The 17150-nt window shown below is 40.1% G+C and overlaps 1 protein-coding gene across 1 annotated transcript; it reads right to left on the reverse strand.

Annotated features, from left to right (window-relative positions):
* Positions 1-1385: 1385 nt before the first annotated feature.
* slc25a25a (solute carrier family 25 member 25a) lies at positions 1386-7622 on the reverse strand. Its single transcript, XM_086315438.1, has 10 exons — positions 7374-7622; positions 5673-5799; positions 5444-5531; positions 5209-5320; positions 3931-4089; positions 3227-3379; positions 3024-3131; positions 2757-2924; positions 2504-2654; positions 1386-2373 (listed from the first exon to the last, which is right to left on the reverse strand). Exons 1-10 carry the CDS (start codon positions 7533-7535, stop codon positions 2186-2188), a joined length of 1416 nt encoding a protein of 471 aa, XP_086171564.1. The 5' UTR covers positions 7536-7622; the 3' UTR covers positions 1386-2185.
* Between the last annotated feature and the right edge of the window lie 9528 nt (positions 7623-17150).

Consider the following 17150-nt stretch of genomic DNA (forward strand, 5'->3'; position numbering starts at 1 on the left):
GTTTTCCAAGCTTTTTGAATGCCCTGCTTTTTCTCTCATTTACAGTCCAGTACTCGTAACTGACCGTATTCAGGGAAATCATGAATATTGACCTATGAATCATTCGTGCACAAGAAAAGCAGAAGAAAATCATTGGGAACAGGTTTTATGAAGTGATGAATCCAAATCTAAAATGTTTGGTTTGAGTCAGTATGTAAGTGTCTACAGCCTCTGTCATGGTTCTGAGCTTCATTTGAAACTGTGAAGTTTGAGATGTGAAACTGGGTGGGAAAAGCATCAGATTTTCACCATGACAATGATCCCTAAAACACTGTCAGTGCAGTAAAAGCATGCCTGGATAGAAACACACCACTTAAAATATAAAGAAATTAGAAGTGGCTCAAGACTTTTGCACAACACTGCACATAATTACATTATACTTTCTGAGGAAATTGCGACAGGCCCAGTTACCACAAAAACTGCTAATTAACTTATACCGCTCCACCATCGAGAGCCTTCTGACCTACTGCTGTACTGTGGAGGACAAGAGAAAACTGTAGTGGGCAGTGAGGGCGGCAGAGTGGGCAACTGACACTTCACTAATCCCCCTCAGAGACATTTATACTGGCAGACTTCAACAGAAAGCCAGTATCATCAGCAAGGACCCCTCGCACCCTGGACACTGAAAATAAAAGGAATAAAAGAAAGGAATTACAAAGCTCTTCTTCAAAACATGAAGTTTTTCTGAAATAATCTCATAACATCAAATCCTCCAGGAAGGTTCCCAGGTGTGAAGTGACCCTGAAGAATCTGTAGCCACAATCAGAGCTAGTTAAAATCTCTAAAAAGAAAAAGAGCTTCAATGTTTCCTATATAACTGAACTGTTTGTGAAAGGAAAGCTTGTGATTCCAGATACTTTCACAAACCTTCCCAAGAAAAACTGACAAATGAGTTCAAGGAAAAGTGATTGGGAAAAGGGAGGTAGGAGGTAATATTTTGGACTAGTTGTCTGGAACCATGCAGTTATCACATCTGCCAGACACTTCAGGGTCACTTCACTCTGTAAATGTTGCTGATCGTAGCCATTGTGTGCATTTATATACCACGTAATCACTCAATTCTTGTTTTGGAAGCAATGAAAAGATCCACTTTTGGATATTACAGATGCACCACCCAGGCATGTGCAGTTTAAAAATAAGAAGCCTGTCTGCTGAGGTTCCACTTCTGTTTTCATCACATGCACGATCTGCATTAGGAAAACCCTCCAAACACCACAAATATGTAAGACTACCAAACTTCTCAGTCTGGAGGAGTTTGCTGTTTGGAGCTGAAGTGTACCCCTCAGCCTTTTTGAGCTTCAGTGTGTGAATTTCAGGGGAAAAGAAAAAAAGAGAAATGAGACAGATTTATAATTTCCATTTATTTGCATCGAAAATGGTCCATTAAAACACTAAGTCGGCATTGACAACATCATTTAGAGGCTTACTAGCTTTAATTAAAGTGCATTATGCCGTCTGTCTTTTCACTTTCTAAATACACATGCTCTTCTTTAAAATGAAGAAAGAAAAAAAAGCAGAAAAAAAAAAGCAGCCCTTTAACCTGAGGTGAACATTAAGTAACATTCAATTAAACAAGAATTAGGGCGACTAAACACATCAACGATCTCATTGCATCAGCAAAGTTTCTTTTCCCGCCCCGTTTTCACCATTTCAGACAACTACACGTAGTTATCAACATTAAGGCTGATTTATGTAGTTGTTATGTAGTTTCCCTTTCTAAATAAAACAATAAATACAGGACGGGTGGTAATAAATACTCCGGTCAGTCAGTCACTCAGTCATTCATTCAGGGGTGGAGAGAAATTCAAACTGTGTGCAAAAATCTTCCCGTCTGGGACAATCATTTCACTCCGTGCATTTTAATGCTTTATCCACCAAGATTCACTCAAGAGAAGAGCAAAAATATTTGGTCCTTGCTTCTCATACAGTCACCGTTCAGCTTCTCTTTAAAGGTAATAGCAGCAGTCACGACATCCTGAGCTCACAGAGTCCATAACCTCCACCTCGTCGTGTCCTTTCTAGTCTTTCATCAGCTGACATTCACAGAATGAAATGGCTCCGCGAACCTCTGGAGGGGCCTGAAAGCCCCCGGGGGGGATTCCTAGCATGAGCCTTGGGAGGGTGAGGGGTGGGGGACTAGGGAGCCTTATCTTGAGGTCACTCCCAGCTGTGTCTTCAGGTGCTCGTACACAACATAGCTGATGCTGACGGCAGGGATGACTTTAAGGAAGTTGGGGGCCAGGCCTCTGTAAAGCCCAGTGGGCCCCTCGTTCTGCAGGATCTGCCTGAAGAGGCTGGACATGGTCACCTGCTGTTGGCCGCCATCTACTGCAGCTGAAAGGGTTAAAAATGGACAAGCTTAGACTTGTGTTCAAATACAGTTACTATCCAGTTATTTTTAAGTTACTAAATGTATAAAACCGTCTGCTACTGATGGAGTAACAGGTCAGTATTGAGGCCTCACCTTGTGCTTGCATGCGGGTTCGGACCAGAGCCAGGGGGTAACTGGCGAGCTGACCGCAGGTACTGGACACTGTGCCGCAGGCCAGCAGGACGAACACACCGGGGTCTGTGCTGTTGGTGCCGTACTGCTGGAGGTAGGTGTTTTTTAGCGTCTATGGAGAGAAAACAAAAAGGTCAATCTACAGTCTCAGTTTGAATTTTATTTTGTAGGAGTTCTGGGGATTTCCAAACAATGTATGCTTGTGACTGCTCACCTCGTACACTGCGAGGTCAATGCCCGCATAGGGCACGATGCCCAGCATGTTGGGGACGTATCCTTTGTAAAACGCGCCGAGGCCTTCTCTTCTGAAGATCTGCTTGGCGCAGTCAGTGATGCCAGCATACTGGCCGGTCTTCCTCAGAGCGAGACGGGTTTTAAGCACCTGGAACAGATTCAGTACAGATAACGTCAGCTTTGACTGTACAGTCGCGACAGAGGCATCACAACGCTACAGGATAGATCTAATTAAAGAGATAATCACCTCCATGGGGTAGATTGTGCTCTGGGCAATCACTCCTGCCAAAGATCCTGCAACAAACCGCTCCAGGATGCTCAGAGCTTTCTTATCACTGCCGATTAAACGCTTAATCTGGAGAAGCAAGTTGAGAAAGAACAGATTAGCAAATGACATCAAGAACACTGTGCCTCGTCCATTAAACCCGTCCCTTGATAAATCCATCATACCTGCTCGTAAGCCATGAACTTGAGGGCCGACTCGGGGGCAATTTTGAGGATATTCACACCATTTCCTCGCCACAAGGACCTCGTACCACCTTCTTTGATCATCTGCATGAGTCCGCTCATGATGCACATGTTGTTGGTTCGGGATCCGTAAACCTGGGGGAGGAAGAATATTGTATTTGATTAAACTACTACACTAATTATGGGATGACTTGGGCATGGTGCCATGTGGGTCATCATGTTTTTAACCAAATCTAAGCCAACTGGGTGAATATCTAATCAATAGGACAAAGTCTCCTGACGCACACCATGGGGATGATGACACATTTAGTATGGGTAGTTTGAGCTTGGATGACAGCGAGTACTATGAAGCCAAGGGTGTGACAGCGGTTTGAGAGCAGTCATTGGTCATTGCCTGGACTCTGGTCCCTTGCCGTTACACACTGTTAAACGTTAACTTGCTTGTGAGCGTTAGGTGACGGGCGCTTGAGCAATTTCAAACCATAATGGCCACAAATACTCAGAGCTAAAATCTCAGTAACGTTTAACATGTCATGCATCAGCGGACACTTTAAATGCCCGACAGCTTTAGTCATAAGACCCACAAGCGGAGAAATTTCCACAACTTCCTCTTCACAGGCCCATCATGTGCCTGCACTTGATCAACAGCTGCTTCAAGTGTATTAAGAGGTCCAAGTCGATCTTACCTGCATCGTGACTTTGAGTCGATCCAGGGGGGCAGTGCAGGTCCTCGAAACTGCTCCTGCTCCTCCACCTGCGACCAGATGTCTCCACCACATCCCAGTCTGCTTCTCCTCAATGGTGAAGTCATCGGGGACCATGAGATTCTCTCCAACATCGAATATCTGATCAGAAGATGACAGGAATGGTCAGATATAGAGAGCAAAAAACCCCTAGTAGAGGTTTTAGTCATTTTGTCTCGGCAACTAACAGAAATTACTCTCATTATGGAAACATACATGAAGAGATTACAAAGGACAGAGTGGAGGTTAGTTTCACATGGACCACTCTTGAACATTTTGGAACAGGACCCATTTTGTGTCAAGCTTCTATTCTTAACCAACATGTGGTAAAAATCCTTTGTGTTAACATCTGAACATTTCTCTCATGTGGGCCACATGATGGTGAGCTCATGTGTGACTGCAGGTTAAATGTGTAAGCATCCCCCCACCAGCACAGCAAATGTCAGAACACGGGGATTGTTTTCAAAGGAAGACATGTTGAGAATATAGGTCAGGGATCTGTTTAAAACCTCTAGCTTTCCCCCCTTTAAAAGAAAAAACAAAACAAACCTCAAGCATTTTGCCTTCTTATTCTCTCTCTGGGACTCTTATGGAGATAAAACTGTGCAGGTTGACATCTGACCTGACTTTCTGCAGTCTGAAATGATCCAGCACTTTACATCTCTGCTCAGCCTGAGGCCGGCTTGTGCCGCCAGGCGAGTCTGCTAGTCTCATTAGCTCTAAAATAACTTGTTCTGCCCCTGAGATCAGAATGTGTTCCTCCGGGAGCTGTGCTATATTACATCTCCAGTCTGCACCTGCTCTGACCGCTGCTGCTGCTCTCCTTTACATAACAGCACCGAGACAAATCCTTCCAACATAATCCTGCAGGAAAGAGCCCAATTCCTTTCATGGCCTAAGAGCTTAATTGCTGACGCATGGTTTGTGCTCATGGCCTTTCTGGGAATTTGCTCTTTAATTGACCCACTCAACAGGAGGGTGTAAGAACTTTTGCCTTTGCTATGTTATTGTTATCGCATATGATGATAAAGTTATCAACCAAGAATAGCTAAAAGTAGGACATGTGAAAGGTTATGCAAGAGCAGAATTTTCTACTTCTCTTTCATAAAGTTAATTTTGGCACATTAATGATTTGTCTCTAGTTTTAGGCTCTAAAGGTCAAAGCAGCAGATTTGTTCCCTTTTTTGGGCAAAACTTTTGGTTTCAGTGTGAAGTACTAACCGTGGAGTGTTTCCAGTAAAGGATGATCTCAGGAATGTTCTCCGTCTTCTCCACCATGGCATACTTGCTCCAGTCTTTACTGCCGATTGTTATCATGCCGTTCTTATCCATGCTTTAAAATAAATAAATGTATAAAATGATGAGACATTGTTTCCTTAAAAATAAAAATAAAAATAAATCAAAATCAAAAATCCAAAAAATTAAAAAGATATATACATATATATATTTTTTTTACCTCTTAAGGACTTTCTCCGCATGTTGCAGAGAAATATGCACACCAAGGTCACGGAGCGACTGCATGAACTCTTTAGGGTCAACGCGGCCTTTAAAAGGAAGCAAAGACACGTTGTGAGAAAATGCGTCCTTCACACTTAAAGCTGCGGAAATGACACAAAGTGAAATTCGAAACCACTCGAGGAGTTTCGTGTGAAACAAAGAGCATGACTCTATCTCCTGCCACATACCTGCATTCTTCCTGTCGAGACTCTTCACCACAAGCTTCAGGTCTTTCTCGTAGTCTTGTAGATAGTGAACAAACTCCTCAAAGTCCAGCTGTCCGTCCGAGTTGTTTTCTTCCCTTTTTAATGTTTTCTGTGAAGAAGAAATAAAACCAGAGTCAGACAAGACGGCAGAATTTGAATAATCTGATTTACTGATTCCAATCCAGTGAGTCAGCTTCATGGAGGAGTAGAAGGTGACATTTAGCAATGGTATGCAGTAGTCATCTCCCCTGAGAGTTTAACAATGTCTTATGAAACAAGTACAGCAAGTTTGAAATGTACCTTGTAACTGATGCCTCCCAAATGATTAGATAAGTGACCATAAACCAGCCCTGGAGACCCACTGGCGCATTAAAGGTGTCCCCTCAGCTTGATTTTTATTACCCAAAGGGCAGCTATGACCATTTGCCAGGCCACAAGCCTCTTGGCTTTCTTGAATGACATCTATTTCTCCTGGGCCTATTAGGGTATTAGGTAATAACACCCTTGTCCATCTTCACCCTCAACTGCAGGCTGACCCAGCCAACTGCTTTAATCCATGTCTAGGTTGAAACTTGCAGGGCTAAAATAAGACCGGGATATACTGCTATCATTGACTGATACCGCCTGACCTGCTGCCCAGACCGCCTGTAGGCATATGACTGAACCCGATACCCAAACTGCAGATATTTGCAGCTTGCACCCTACTCCCTGCAGGAGTGCATCAGTGTGACTTAAAGCACAGCTAAAAGGGCCATTTTGTGCCAGTTCATGAAGCCTGAGATGCCAAAGACAAACTGCTGCAGACTTTAAGTCTTTGCATAACCTTGATTAAAACACGTTTAAAAACACAATTATGAGCAAATCCTAATGAGCCCCAGCCTCTTAACCCCCCAAAAAGGCCCATAGATAAAATGTACTGGATAAGGCACTGGGCACCTTTTAAAACTTGAAATGACGACAGATTTTTTTTAGAGTGGTTTCTAAACCTTTTCTTCCCAATAATTTAATTTGTGTTGACAGATGCATTTAAAACAATCACATTGTTATGAAATCGTGAAATTAAAACATGAAAAGTCAGTGGTGGGTCAGCATTCCTAGGATTACAGATGCACCACGAGTCATAGCTATATGGGATCTGCCTGCCCCAAAACCATCAGTTTCAGAGTAGTAAAAGACCTCAAGGACATCAGGGAGAAACGCATGACCTAGAAACGGGAACAGCTAATTAAACAACTTTTGTACTTATGCACACGATTTACTTTTTCTCAGTTACATATAGCGAATGATACCGGCTTCTAGCTGCCCTCTTTCAGTGTAAGCGCATGGCCGGAATTCCTTTTTAGGGTGGATTTTCCCCATGTAAGCTGAATGGCAGTCTTTTTCAGCCCGAACCGGCTCGGTTAAGTTTTAAAGTTTGCAGTAACAGGCTTAAATCAACAAATATTGATTACTTTTCAATGTCATTTAGGTTAAATACAGATGTTACGTTAAAGTTGCAGCAAAAATGCCCGGAATCTTCTCGTGAATTTTCTCGAAACCGGTCTTTTTTGCGGCCTAGTCGTAAGGCTTTTACTACTGCGCGCTAATCTTTCCGGTCGCCGGAGTGAACGGATTTGTGGCGCTCAGACTAATCAATGTTACGAACTAGGTTATTCTGACTGTGTTAGTTAACTTATTTCCTACCTTTCGCCATCGTTGGTAGGCTGAAAACTCTTGGGACGGCAGGAACACGCTGAGTTTGTTAAAAAGAGACTTCAACTCAGATGGAAGTCCGTTAGACTCGAAATATTCCACTTCAATCGGGTCCGAGTTAGACACGGGGACGTAAAGGCACAGGCCGAGCATCTTTGGTAAATTAAAACTTCAATAAATAAATAAATATCACAAAGTTGCGTCTGCCCTGTCCGGGACAATACTGAATGCCGGTAAGGAAGGACCGGCTACTAAAGAATGTCAGAAGTCCACGCCTCTTCCAGAATAGCTACGTAATTGGTCCGTCCCTCGTCAATGAAGACAAAACGTCATTTTTACTACGGACGAATAACTGAGGCCGCCCATTGATGGGCTGGACTCGGTCCCGCCTTTTCCTTTCTTTTTTTTTGTGTGCGAGTGAGCGAAGGAAATTGACCAATCCTGTGGCCGGTTTAGTCTGCAATTTGAAATATTAACCAATCCTGTTTTTCCTTCCATTGGAAACTGGCGGCCACGGGGTTTACATTACGGCCTATGTGCAAGAAGCTCCGCAGAACGTCTACATAAAATAAAATAAAATTTGAAGCAACTAATTATTATATGACCACTTAATAGATTTTAATTCAATATAATAATTAACAAAAACATAAATAAATCTTTATTGATTGAAAATATAATAATAACAACAGAAAATCCACAAGTAGAATATTAAATTATTATAATAAGAAGAAAAGTATCTCTTTATTTGTACAGAATATTTTAAAAATTATTTTAAAAAAATATGAAGAATGAATGATAAAGAAGAATTCAAGGTAGGTAGTTTAATAATTTTAAGGAGAATATTTATTACATTTTATTGTACGCTGAATAGATTAGATATGTATTGTCAAGAGTATTCAAATTTACATTTTGTTTCAATCACATGCACAGTATGGTAGTTTTTGCCACATTTTCTTCTATTGTATTTGACATATTTCTTGTGTAAGTGGTCCATTAACTATGTGACCTGAGTATTTCCATTCTGTGCTACAATACATAAACATAACTACAACAATGGGGAAACTTTTTTACTGTACTGCATTGCATATATATTACAGTTTTAGCTATGTTTTTAGCACTGAGATTTTATGTAGCTCAATTAAAATGTTTGTCAGGGGTTTCCAGCCCCCACGAAAAAACCATGACAGGACAAAAACACTTGTTTTTGCTCCTTATCACAGATGCTGATTACCTGTTTACAGCTCCACTGAGGAGGCCACAGCTTTGTTTTGCTTCTTTCATTCACAAACAATGGTCTCATGACCCCCCAGACTTATCTTATATACCCTTTGCAGGAGGCCTGACTTCTATAGGCTGCAAACAAATGGATTAAACTCCATACACAAAGTAAATTGGCTGTATCTCCAGCAACTCCAAAGGTAGAAAGCTTTTTGGAGATTGCTGCATATTAACTAAACTTTATTGGTACTTTTACTTTACTGGAGAGTCTGAGTATCTCTCCACTATTGAAACCCTGTGTCTGCAACTCATCCCCTCACATGATGTTCCCTGCAAAAAGTATTGCATCACTTTGTTTGGCTTGTGGTTGGGTTTTCTTTTGGGGGGGGGGTTGTCCTCTGAGGCAGGCAAGCTGCTGGCCCATGAAGGCTGGACAAAATGAATCACAACAAGGACGAGCGCCAAAAGCCAAAAAAGGAGCTGAAGTAAAGCCAAGAGTGACCTGCTGAGCCCTTGAGGATGAGCAGGGCTCAGGCAGTGGAAAGGTCTCAGTTTTGATGGAGACAGCTTTCCACTGTATTTTAAGCCGGGTTAAGTTTGACCTCTGCCTACGTGAGTGTTTACTAAAGTCTTTCTCTTATAATACTTCTGGCTGGGATTTGGAATGACTCTGCAGGCAAATATGTTGCTATAAATAGTGTACATAGTATTTTCTTGTGTCTTTGGCCAGTTGTATTTGTTTGTCCGCACTAACTGGGGGTGGGGGCGTGGGGGTATTTGTCCGCAAAAGTCTGGTTCCGTTGGGGTTCCCACTGTCTTCAAGTGCTTGCTAACAGGGCATTGTCTGATTATTGGGACTTTTTCTACAATGCTGTATAGTGTCCTGCTGTTGCTATACAACATACTGAAATTAAACTCCCAGCTTAAAAATCAGCATCCTTCTATCTGAGACAGTGTATTTTATAGAGCATATGAAGACTGCCAAGTTACGTATAGTTGTTTACTTTAAATTAGAGCTGGGCGATAGAACGATAACGATATGTATCGCGATATAACTTTTACTCGATAGAGAAATTAAGCTATCGCGATAGACCTCGCCGCTCTTGTCCTCTTAAAAAAAAAAAAAAAAAAAAAGGTCAGCCAATCCAAATTAAGTAGCGCAGAGCCGAACCAATCACAGCCGCAGCGTCACGTCGCGTGACTTGTTACGTACAGCACAAGTGCCAAGCCGCACGTGTGTTTGTTTGGGAAGCAGCCAGCGGGTAATGGAGGAAATGAGTGTGCCGACTAGAAAAATCAACCGAGCGTGACCGAAGAGAAAACAGATGATGGTTCCAGTGCCGGAGAGATTGTCGAACGGAAGAGCCAAAGAAGTTCCGTAGTTTGAAGGTATTTCGGCTATTTCAAGTCTGACAAAAAACAGAGTAGCGTGCACTGTAAATTGTGCCGAAAGCAAGTCTGGAAATACAATAAACTGGTGCATGCGTCACACTGTGCGCCACGTTATTGTTTCGGTGAAATGAATTTCTACAATACTGTTAATTGTACTCTCTGCAGTGTTTAAATGCTTACATATACACACAGTTACTGTCCGTCCACACATACGACTCGGTTCTGCTTCTATGCCCCAGCTTTGTTTACTTTTTCCCACCGAGGCTTCTAGACTTCTGATTGGCCAACATTTCTGCACGGTTAGGAATCTAGCGCCACCTGCTGCTTTGGCATGTTCATAGCAGCGTTTTCCTTCATTTCTGCCTTTATGTGTGGACGGGATTATTTTTAAAACGAAAACGGAAAATCTCCGTTTTCAAAAATACCCGTGTACGTGTGGACGTAGCCTCAGTCTCTGACTGGAAGCGCTAATTCGTCATTCGGCTTTTGTCAGACTAAAGTAACTGTTAAAACTGTTTGAAAAGCTCAGCTATACAACAAGGAGAGATTGAGAATTTCCTTTTAGTTCTCAGTTTATTTGATATTGACAAAAGTTAGTCAGTTTTGTCTGTTCTTCTGTAAAACAAACTAAGATTTATTTTTAGAATTAATATTTTGTTTCTAAGTGGAATTGACAATTTAGTCTGTTTCGTTTGTTCTATTTTGAAACTTAAACGCTTTAGCGGCTGCCTTTTGTGTAGTTTGCAATATTTGCCTTTATCTATCTGAAAAAGTTTCATGTTCCTTAAGTACATCTACCCTGTTGAACTTATTATGGGAAATAAATATTTAAATAAAAACAAGCTGCTGATTATTTCACATTTTACTTGTGAGCAACGGCACATTTAAATCTTACAAATATAGTTATTTGGCTTATATCGTGATAGATATCGTTATCGCCTGAAATGAAAAAAACATATCGTGATATGAAAAAATCTCATATCGCCCAGCTCCACTTTAAATGTGTGCAGCACTCAGAGGTTGAGTCTCTTAACCTAATGAGTGTACCAAAGAAAAGAAGCAAGGTTAATTTTAAGTTAAAAGCATTTTGTACAACAATAGTTGTTCATATAAATAATTTTATATGAAACTCAGAAAAACATCACAATACGAATGGCCTAAATTTTCCTTTAGAAGGCTAAAGTACTTCTACACAGTATTTACATTATGAGACAGAAATCAAAGTTTGTATTGATGGCAACACGACTAAATTAAGGATAAGACGTTAAACAGTCCCAGTCTTTGCTTCTACTCTTCCAGAACTCTGTCTTACACGGAAAAATCACGCACAAATTAACAAATGAAACAATTATGCACAACCAGTTTAGGTTATGAATGCTTATGAGGAAATTGCACCTACGTCCAGAAAGGATGGCTGCAGCTGCACGAGCCTTAAACATCTAATATTAGCAGCGGGTAGTCACAGGAACGTCAAGCTGCCCAGAGATGTTCCCGCAGCCTTTAACTTTACCCTGCTTGGCATTTCTGTACTTTCTCCTCTGTGTCAGTGTGATACAAGAGAAGCCTGGGATACTCCCTACCAAGAGATATCACACATTTTGTCCAGGCCACCTCAGAAGATCTTTGCAGAGTAAATAAGCTTTTTTTCTCTCCACTTTTTTTGGTTTGAATCTGTGACACACCAAAGGTACCAGGGCATGTATCACAACATCGCTTAAGAAGACTCTCCTGACTTTTCAAGCAACACTAAGCTCCAGCGCCCCCACATGCTTTTTTCAGCTTGATAAAGACAATAAAAAGATACTTTATATTTATTTGAATTACATTGTTTCAGTTCAACGTCTTTTTTTTAGGGCAGTAGTGAGGGAATTGAAAATTCCAATGGTGCTCTAGCAAAAGTACAGATTCATGGGACTGTTAATGTTCAACTTTGAACCTTTAATTTAACGATGGTGTGATCTCTGATACATTAGCTGTGTTTAGACTTTGATTCTTGTGGATGCGTGACATGGTCTCCAGTCTTTGTGTGGCAGTGAACCGTGTAAACAAAGTATTACGATTCCCATTAGTCAATGTTCTTGTTCAGTTTTTGATCAAATATTAATAAAACCAGTGTCTGTGTGCTGCATGAGACACAGGAAGTCAATTAAAAACCTTGTGTACAAGTACTCTTAGTTTCCTAGTGACATATAAGGAGTTTATTCATTATACAATTTGCTGGACTGAAACCGCAACAACCACTTTTAACTTAATTAGAATTAGAAGTTAGTTTTATTTTGACATGTGATATTAAACTCATCTGGCTTAATCCACTTAAGTTGAAGCAGCAACATATATACATATGTTTTAAAATGAAAGCAAATGTCTCTACACAGAGGATGCTGTATGGCAGTCGTCTTGTTCATGTTGCTACAGCCTTAATTATAAGTAAAATAAAAGCTTAAAAATTAACTGGAAAAGTTGTAGGGACAATTACCCATAGTCCCGATTGCAAAATGAATGAGGAGAAACAACCCTTAACTCCATATTTGGAGACAACAGATGCTTAAATATATATAATTTTTGTCCTGTCATTGCCAAGATTTGGAAGAACAATATTTGAAAGCCAGAAGTCACATTTTCTGATACCATAGGGTTGGGGTTATTTCTCAGACCCCACAGGGTAACTGTGAGGGTATCAACAATAATGGCTATGCCTGTATGACAAAATAATAAACAGCAGTAACAACAGCACTGGTGGTAAGAGCAACAATAACAATATGAGGCTTTAATGCACGCATGTAACTCTGAGGTTCATGAACACGTCAGTAAAAGTTCACTAGAAGCATAAACACGTTAACGTGGCCACTGTCGTTGGATGCCCTGCGTCACACAGCAGCAGGTAAAGACAAACAGGACTCAGCAGGAGCACTTTAACCCGCACGGCTGCACAAACAGTCCGTATCTGACAGCAACAGGTGACAAGTGAGGGGGCGTTTAATCATGAGTAACTGGGAAACGTCACAGGGGGACAACATGATAATCTGTTGTTGCCTTCCTTGGAAAAGGCTTTTTATGTTGCATTGTTACTGATCGTTATCATCTGCGATTCACATTCCCATTAAGTCACAAGATTTACGACCTAATTTCAAACACAGAGGAAACATCTTGTCCTTTACAAATCACCTGGTACATAGCAGGTCTTAAAATTGTGTAAATTCAACCTCGGATGAACAAACCTCGTAACATATTACACCGCGTCATTATTCTATTTAACAAAACTTAAGCAAAAATGCAGAAACGGCGTGTGAAAAATAAAGTACACCCCATGATTCAAAGCTTGCAGCACCACTGTTCATAGTAAAATGTGAAGGAATTGTTTTCTTAACACTTTATTAGTTTTATGTGTCACTTTGGAAGATTTTTGATCCACTCTTCTTTTCCTGCCACAGAATTTCAGTCAGGTCTGGACTTCAATCATTCTGTTGCAGATTTGTTGGTGTGTTTGTGATCACTGTCCTGTTGCATGAGCAGACAGATGGCTGCACATTTGGCCAATTTGCTGTTTATTTATTTTTGACAAACATTATGCTGTGGATTATAGCCACACATCTTCACTGTGGTTTCATCTGTCCAAAGGACATTGTTCCAAAAAGATCTTGTAGTTTATTCAAATACTATCAGCCCTTTAGAGAGAAGAGGCTTTCTCCTGGAAACCCTTCGAAACAAACCTTAGAAAAAGTTTTTAAAAAGCCATCATTCTTCAGTCTTTTTTCTTTAACTGTACTGTCAGGAACCTTAACATTTAACATGCTAACTGAGGCCTGTAGAGTCTAAGACGTAGCGTTGTGGGGTTTTTTGGGTTGGTTTTTTTTTCAGTTTTTCGGAGCATTACACAATTTGACTTCAGGGTCAGTTTGCTGGGATGTCCACTCCTGGGAAGATTAACAGCTGTCTTAAATGTTTTCCACTGTAGAAAGATAAACTTAGCCTCAGAACCCTTCTTTCAGATCACTGCTGATGTCATTCAATTCAGTTCCCTTTATATTGTAAAATAAAGACCTGGCAATAATACAGAGAAAATAGAGAAAACCCCATATGAGCAAGCACTTTTGTGACAGTGGGAAGGAAAAACTCCCTTTTAACAGGAAGAAACCCAAGCAACCACGAGTAAGCCTGCAGTCTGAAAGCAAAGTGCTCTGTTGGGGTGATGTGCTCTCTTTCTAGATCCTCTCAGTACTCTTGCGGCAGCATTTTGGATCAGCTGAAGACTTTAGGAAGTTTTCTAGGACATCCTCCTCAGCATTGAGTTAACACACATCTGAATGCTTCAGACCTGCAGCCTGTCCTGTTATGCTTTTATAGAGTTGGTCACGCTTCCTGATGAGCATTTAATCAAATGCTTTAGGACAGGTGTGGGCAACTCCAGGCCTCGAATGCCGGTGTCCTGTAGGTTTTAGATCTCACCCTGGGTCAGCACACCTGAATCAAATGATTAGTTCATTGCCAGGCCTCTGGAGAACTTCAAGACATGTCGAGGAGGTAATTTAGCCATTTGAATCAGCTGTGTTTATCTAAAACCTGCAGGACACCGGCCCTCGGGGCCTGGAGTTGCCCACCCCTGCTTTAGGACTATAAGCACCTCACTCCTATTTACCCTCTTAATTCCTGTTGAAGCAGTCAGAATGGACAGGTTTTCAGAGCTTCTGCCTTTGGCCTGGTGTGATATGTCATGTGTTCATCTGAGGTTGCATTTATCCAATTTTAACACTTGCTAAGGACCAGATATTTTTTTTAAATGACCATTTACTGATACATAAAACGTCAGATGTGACAGGACATTAAAAACACAAAAAGAACATGGAAATCACATCAGCTCTAGTACCTTAAACCCTTCAATAATGCACCGTGGTATCTGTCACTCTGCAAACAACACCAACAGTTTGTTAGTGTGACCCCAGCCTGACCTCAGGACACCATCTTCTAAGACTGTCTCGATGTTTCATCTTAAAATCTGGAGGTAGCCATGATAACATGAACCATTTACTGCTTGGGAACATAAATGTAGATTTTTGACTGTTGACAAACAGTTACTGTGAGGTCCAGGTATTTTACTTTATTTCAGTAAGCTCCCTAAAGTCTACCACGAGGTAAATCAGCTGCACACATACACGGATTTAATAGAGAACTTTAAATACAGGCTGAATTTCTTCCAGATCTGTGCTGCCCTCTGTTGGCTGACTGTTTACTGACTCTTCTCATAGATGCACACGTTTCTTCGTGGCATACATTAAACAGCCTGTTTAATGTCAACATATCCTGTTTAAAACAGGATATGTTGACCTGCAGCCTGAAGTGCGCCCATGCAGACACATTAGCAGGCAAGTAAGTCCTGACTTTGATATGACACATCTTCAAATAAACCGAAAACAACAACCCAACAAATCTTTGTGCGAACTTTATTGAAACCTCCTACGACCTGGCGTTCACATATCAGCCTAATCAGCCCAAATATCAAGGAGAAATTAAAAATGCATGCCGAGGAAGAGGAGGTTAAACTTGGTCAACTTTATTTAAACTTTCCAAAGGTTTTAGAGAGTACGGATTAAATAAATAAATCAGTGAGCTGTAAAAATGATTCATGATGTCATCAAGTTTTCTTCTTTTGGTCACAGTGTCTGAAGGAAAAATGCAGAACTAAGGTGAAAAAGGGGAAAGACTGCGTAAATTTTATTTCCAAAATATTAATGTATTTCTAAAAAGAAAAGTTTTGATCCCTGGATGTTCATGGTTCAGTGGTTATTATTAGGTTTTTGCCACTTACAGCTAAATCTGCAAAATCTGCTTAAAGTGAAGTCTGAGCAGCGGTGCTGTGAACCCATCCAACCAAAGGATGCCAGACTTTATAAAAATTTATAAAACCCAGATGGGTTATGAAATCACTGAAAATAATGAAACTAATTAAGTTGCACAAATCTATTTTTTTTAAATGTAAAAATAAATTAATATTTATATAAATTTATTTATTCTTTCTTTATTAATGTGTGCTATTTGCAGGTTTGGGGGAAATATTATCAGGTACTTTCAATCCATGTAAAATTATCAGGTGCTAACTGGTGTATAACTAATAAAAACAGACACAAGGAAAAAAAATGCAACTTATATTTAACAAATTCAATTTGAATTCATTAAAATCTTCCGCGTAAAGTTGGTAAGTTTTGAGTTTTTGGATTCCAAGTCCCTGAAGGTAGCATCACTGTGTCGGTTTGTACCGCACGGTGGCGCTGTTTCACGTTGAACGCTACAGCATGACTGGCATGAATGAAAGTCCAAAAACTTTAGGCAAGTTCATCAGCTTGAACCAGTGTAGCACCGGAAGTGCCATGACTCACCTTTAAAAAGTCTTCCACAGATAAAATGTTTCGTGTTCATGCGCCCAAATAAATCTATTACATCTATATTCGTTTCACTTTATATCAGTTATATATATTTTTAAAGCAGAAACCACAAACCTAGCTAGTTAGTGTTTGAATAGCATCTTGATTAAGTTTGAACATCTGAATGAGTGTTGTGAATTTATTATAATGTAAAACTGTTATTAGCAATCACATGAATTCATTTTTAAAATTGCACATAAATTTGCAAGTTTTATAGTTTTTTTTAAAAATCACTTTAAAACATTTCTGAAAAACCATCAATCATCTATTTCATTACAACAACAAGACAACATTATTCGGCTTATTTTTAAGTAAACTTTAATCTCTGCTTTTTCATTGTACTTTCCTTAACTGTCACTCACACAAGTTGAACAATTAGAGCTGTTATTAATGTATAATTATTTGTTTAAATGATTAGTCAGTGGTTCAGTTACTGAGTAATTTTTTTCTTTTTTTTTCCAATTTATGAACACTTTAAAAAAATCTTAATATTAAACATTAATTCCAGTAGAATGTTTCTTTTGATAATCACAAATGTATTTATTTATTTTATTTACATTTTAATATCTGTATCAAATAATACGATAAAAAAAATACTTATTTTATCTTAAGTTTGTATATAGTTTGGCTGCCGACAGAAAAAGAAATTAATGCATCTTTGCCTGACAAACATGGTTTAGACTTTATTCTGAAAGGTAAAAACCGGATATTCCGCAGCATACTCTCGTCAGCTTGATGCTTC

Source organism: Aulonocara sp. 'chitande type north' Nkhata Bay, linkage group LG12 (genome assembly GCF_057382095.1).
Source record: "Aulonocara sp. 'chitande type north' Nkhata Bay isolate Kocher_YH1m ecotype deep benthic linkage group LG12, A_spYH_male_GT1.1, whole genome shotgun sequence".
NCBI classification, from domain to species: Eukaryota; Metazoa; Chordata; class Actinopteri; order Cichliformes; family Cichlidae; genus Aulonocara; species Aulonocara sp. 'chitande type north' Nkhata Bay.

Excerpts from the sequence above, each read along its gene's own strand:
- slc25a25a (XM_086315438.1), bottom strand. The coding sequence starts at position 7,535 with ATGCTCGGCCTGTGCCTTTACGTCCCCGTGTCTAACTCGGACCCGATT. Across the intron at positions 5,321-5,443 it reads GCGGAGAAAGTCCTTAAGAG|CATGGATAAGAACGGCATGA; the intron begins GTAAAAAAAATA and ends TTTATTTTAAAG. Across the intron at positions 3,132-3,226 it reads AGTTCATGGCTTACGAGCAG|ATTAAGCGTTTAATCGGCAG; the intron begins GTATGATGGATT and ends TTGCTTCTCCAG.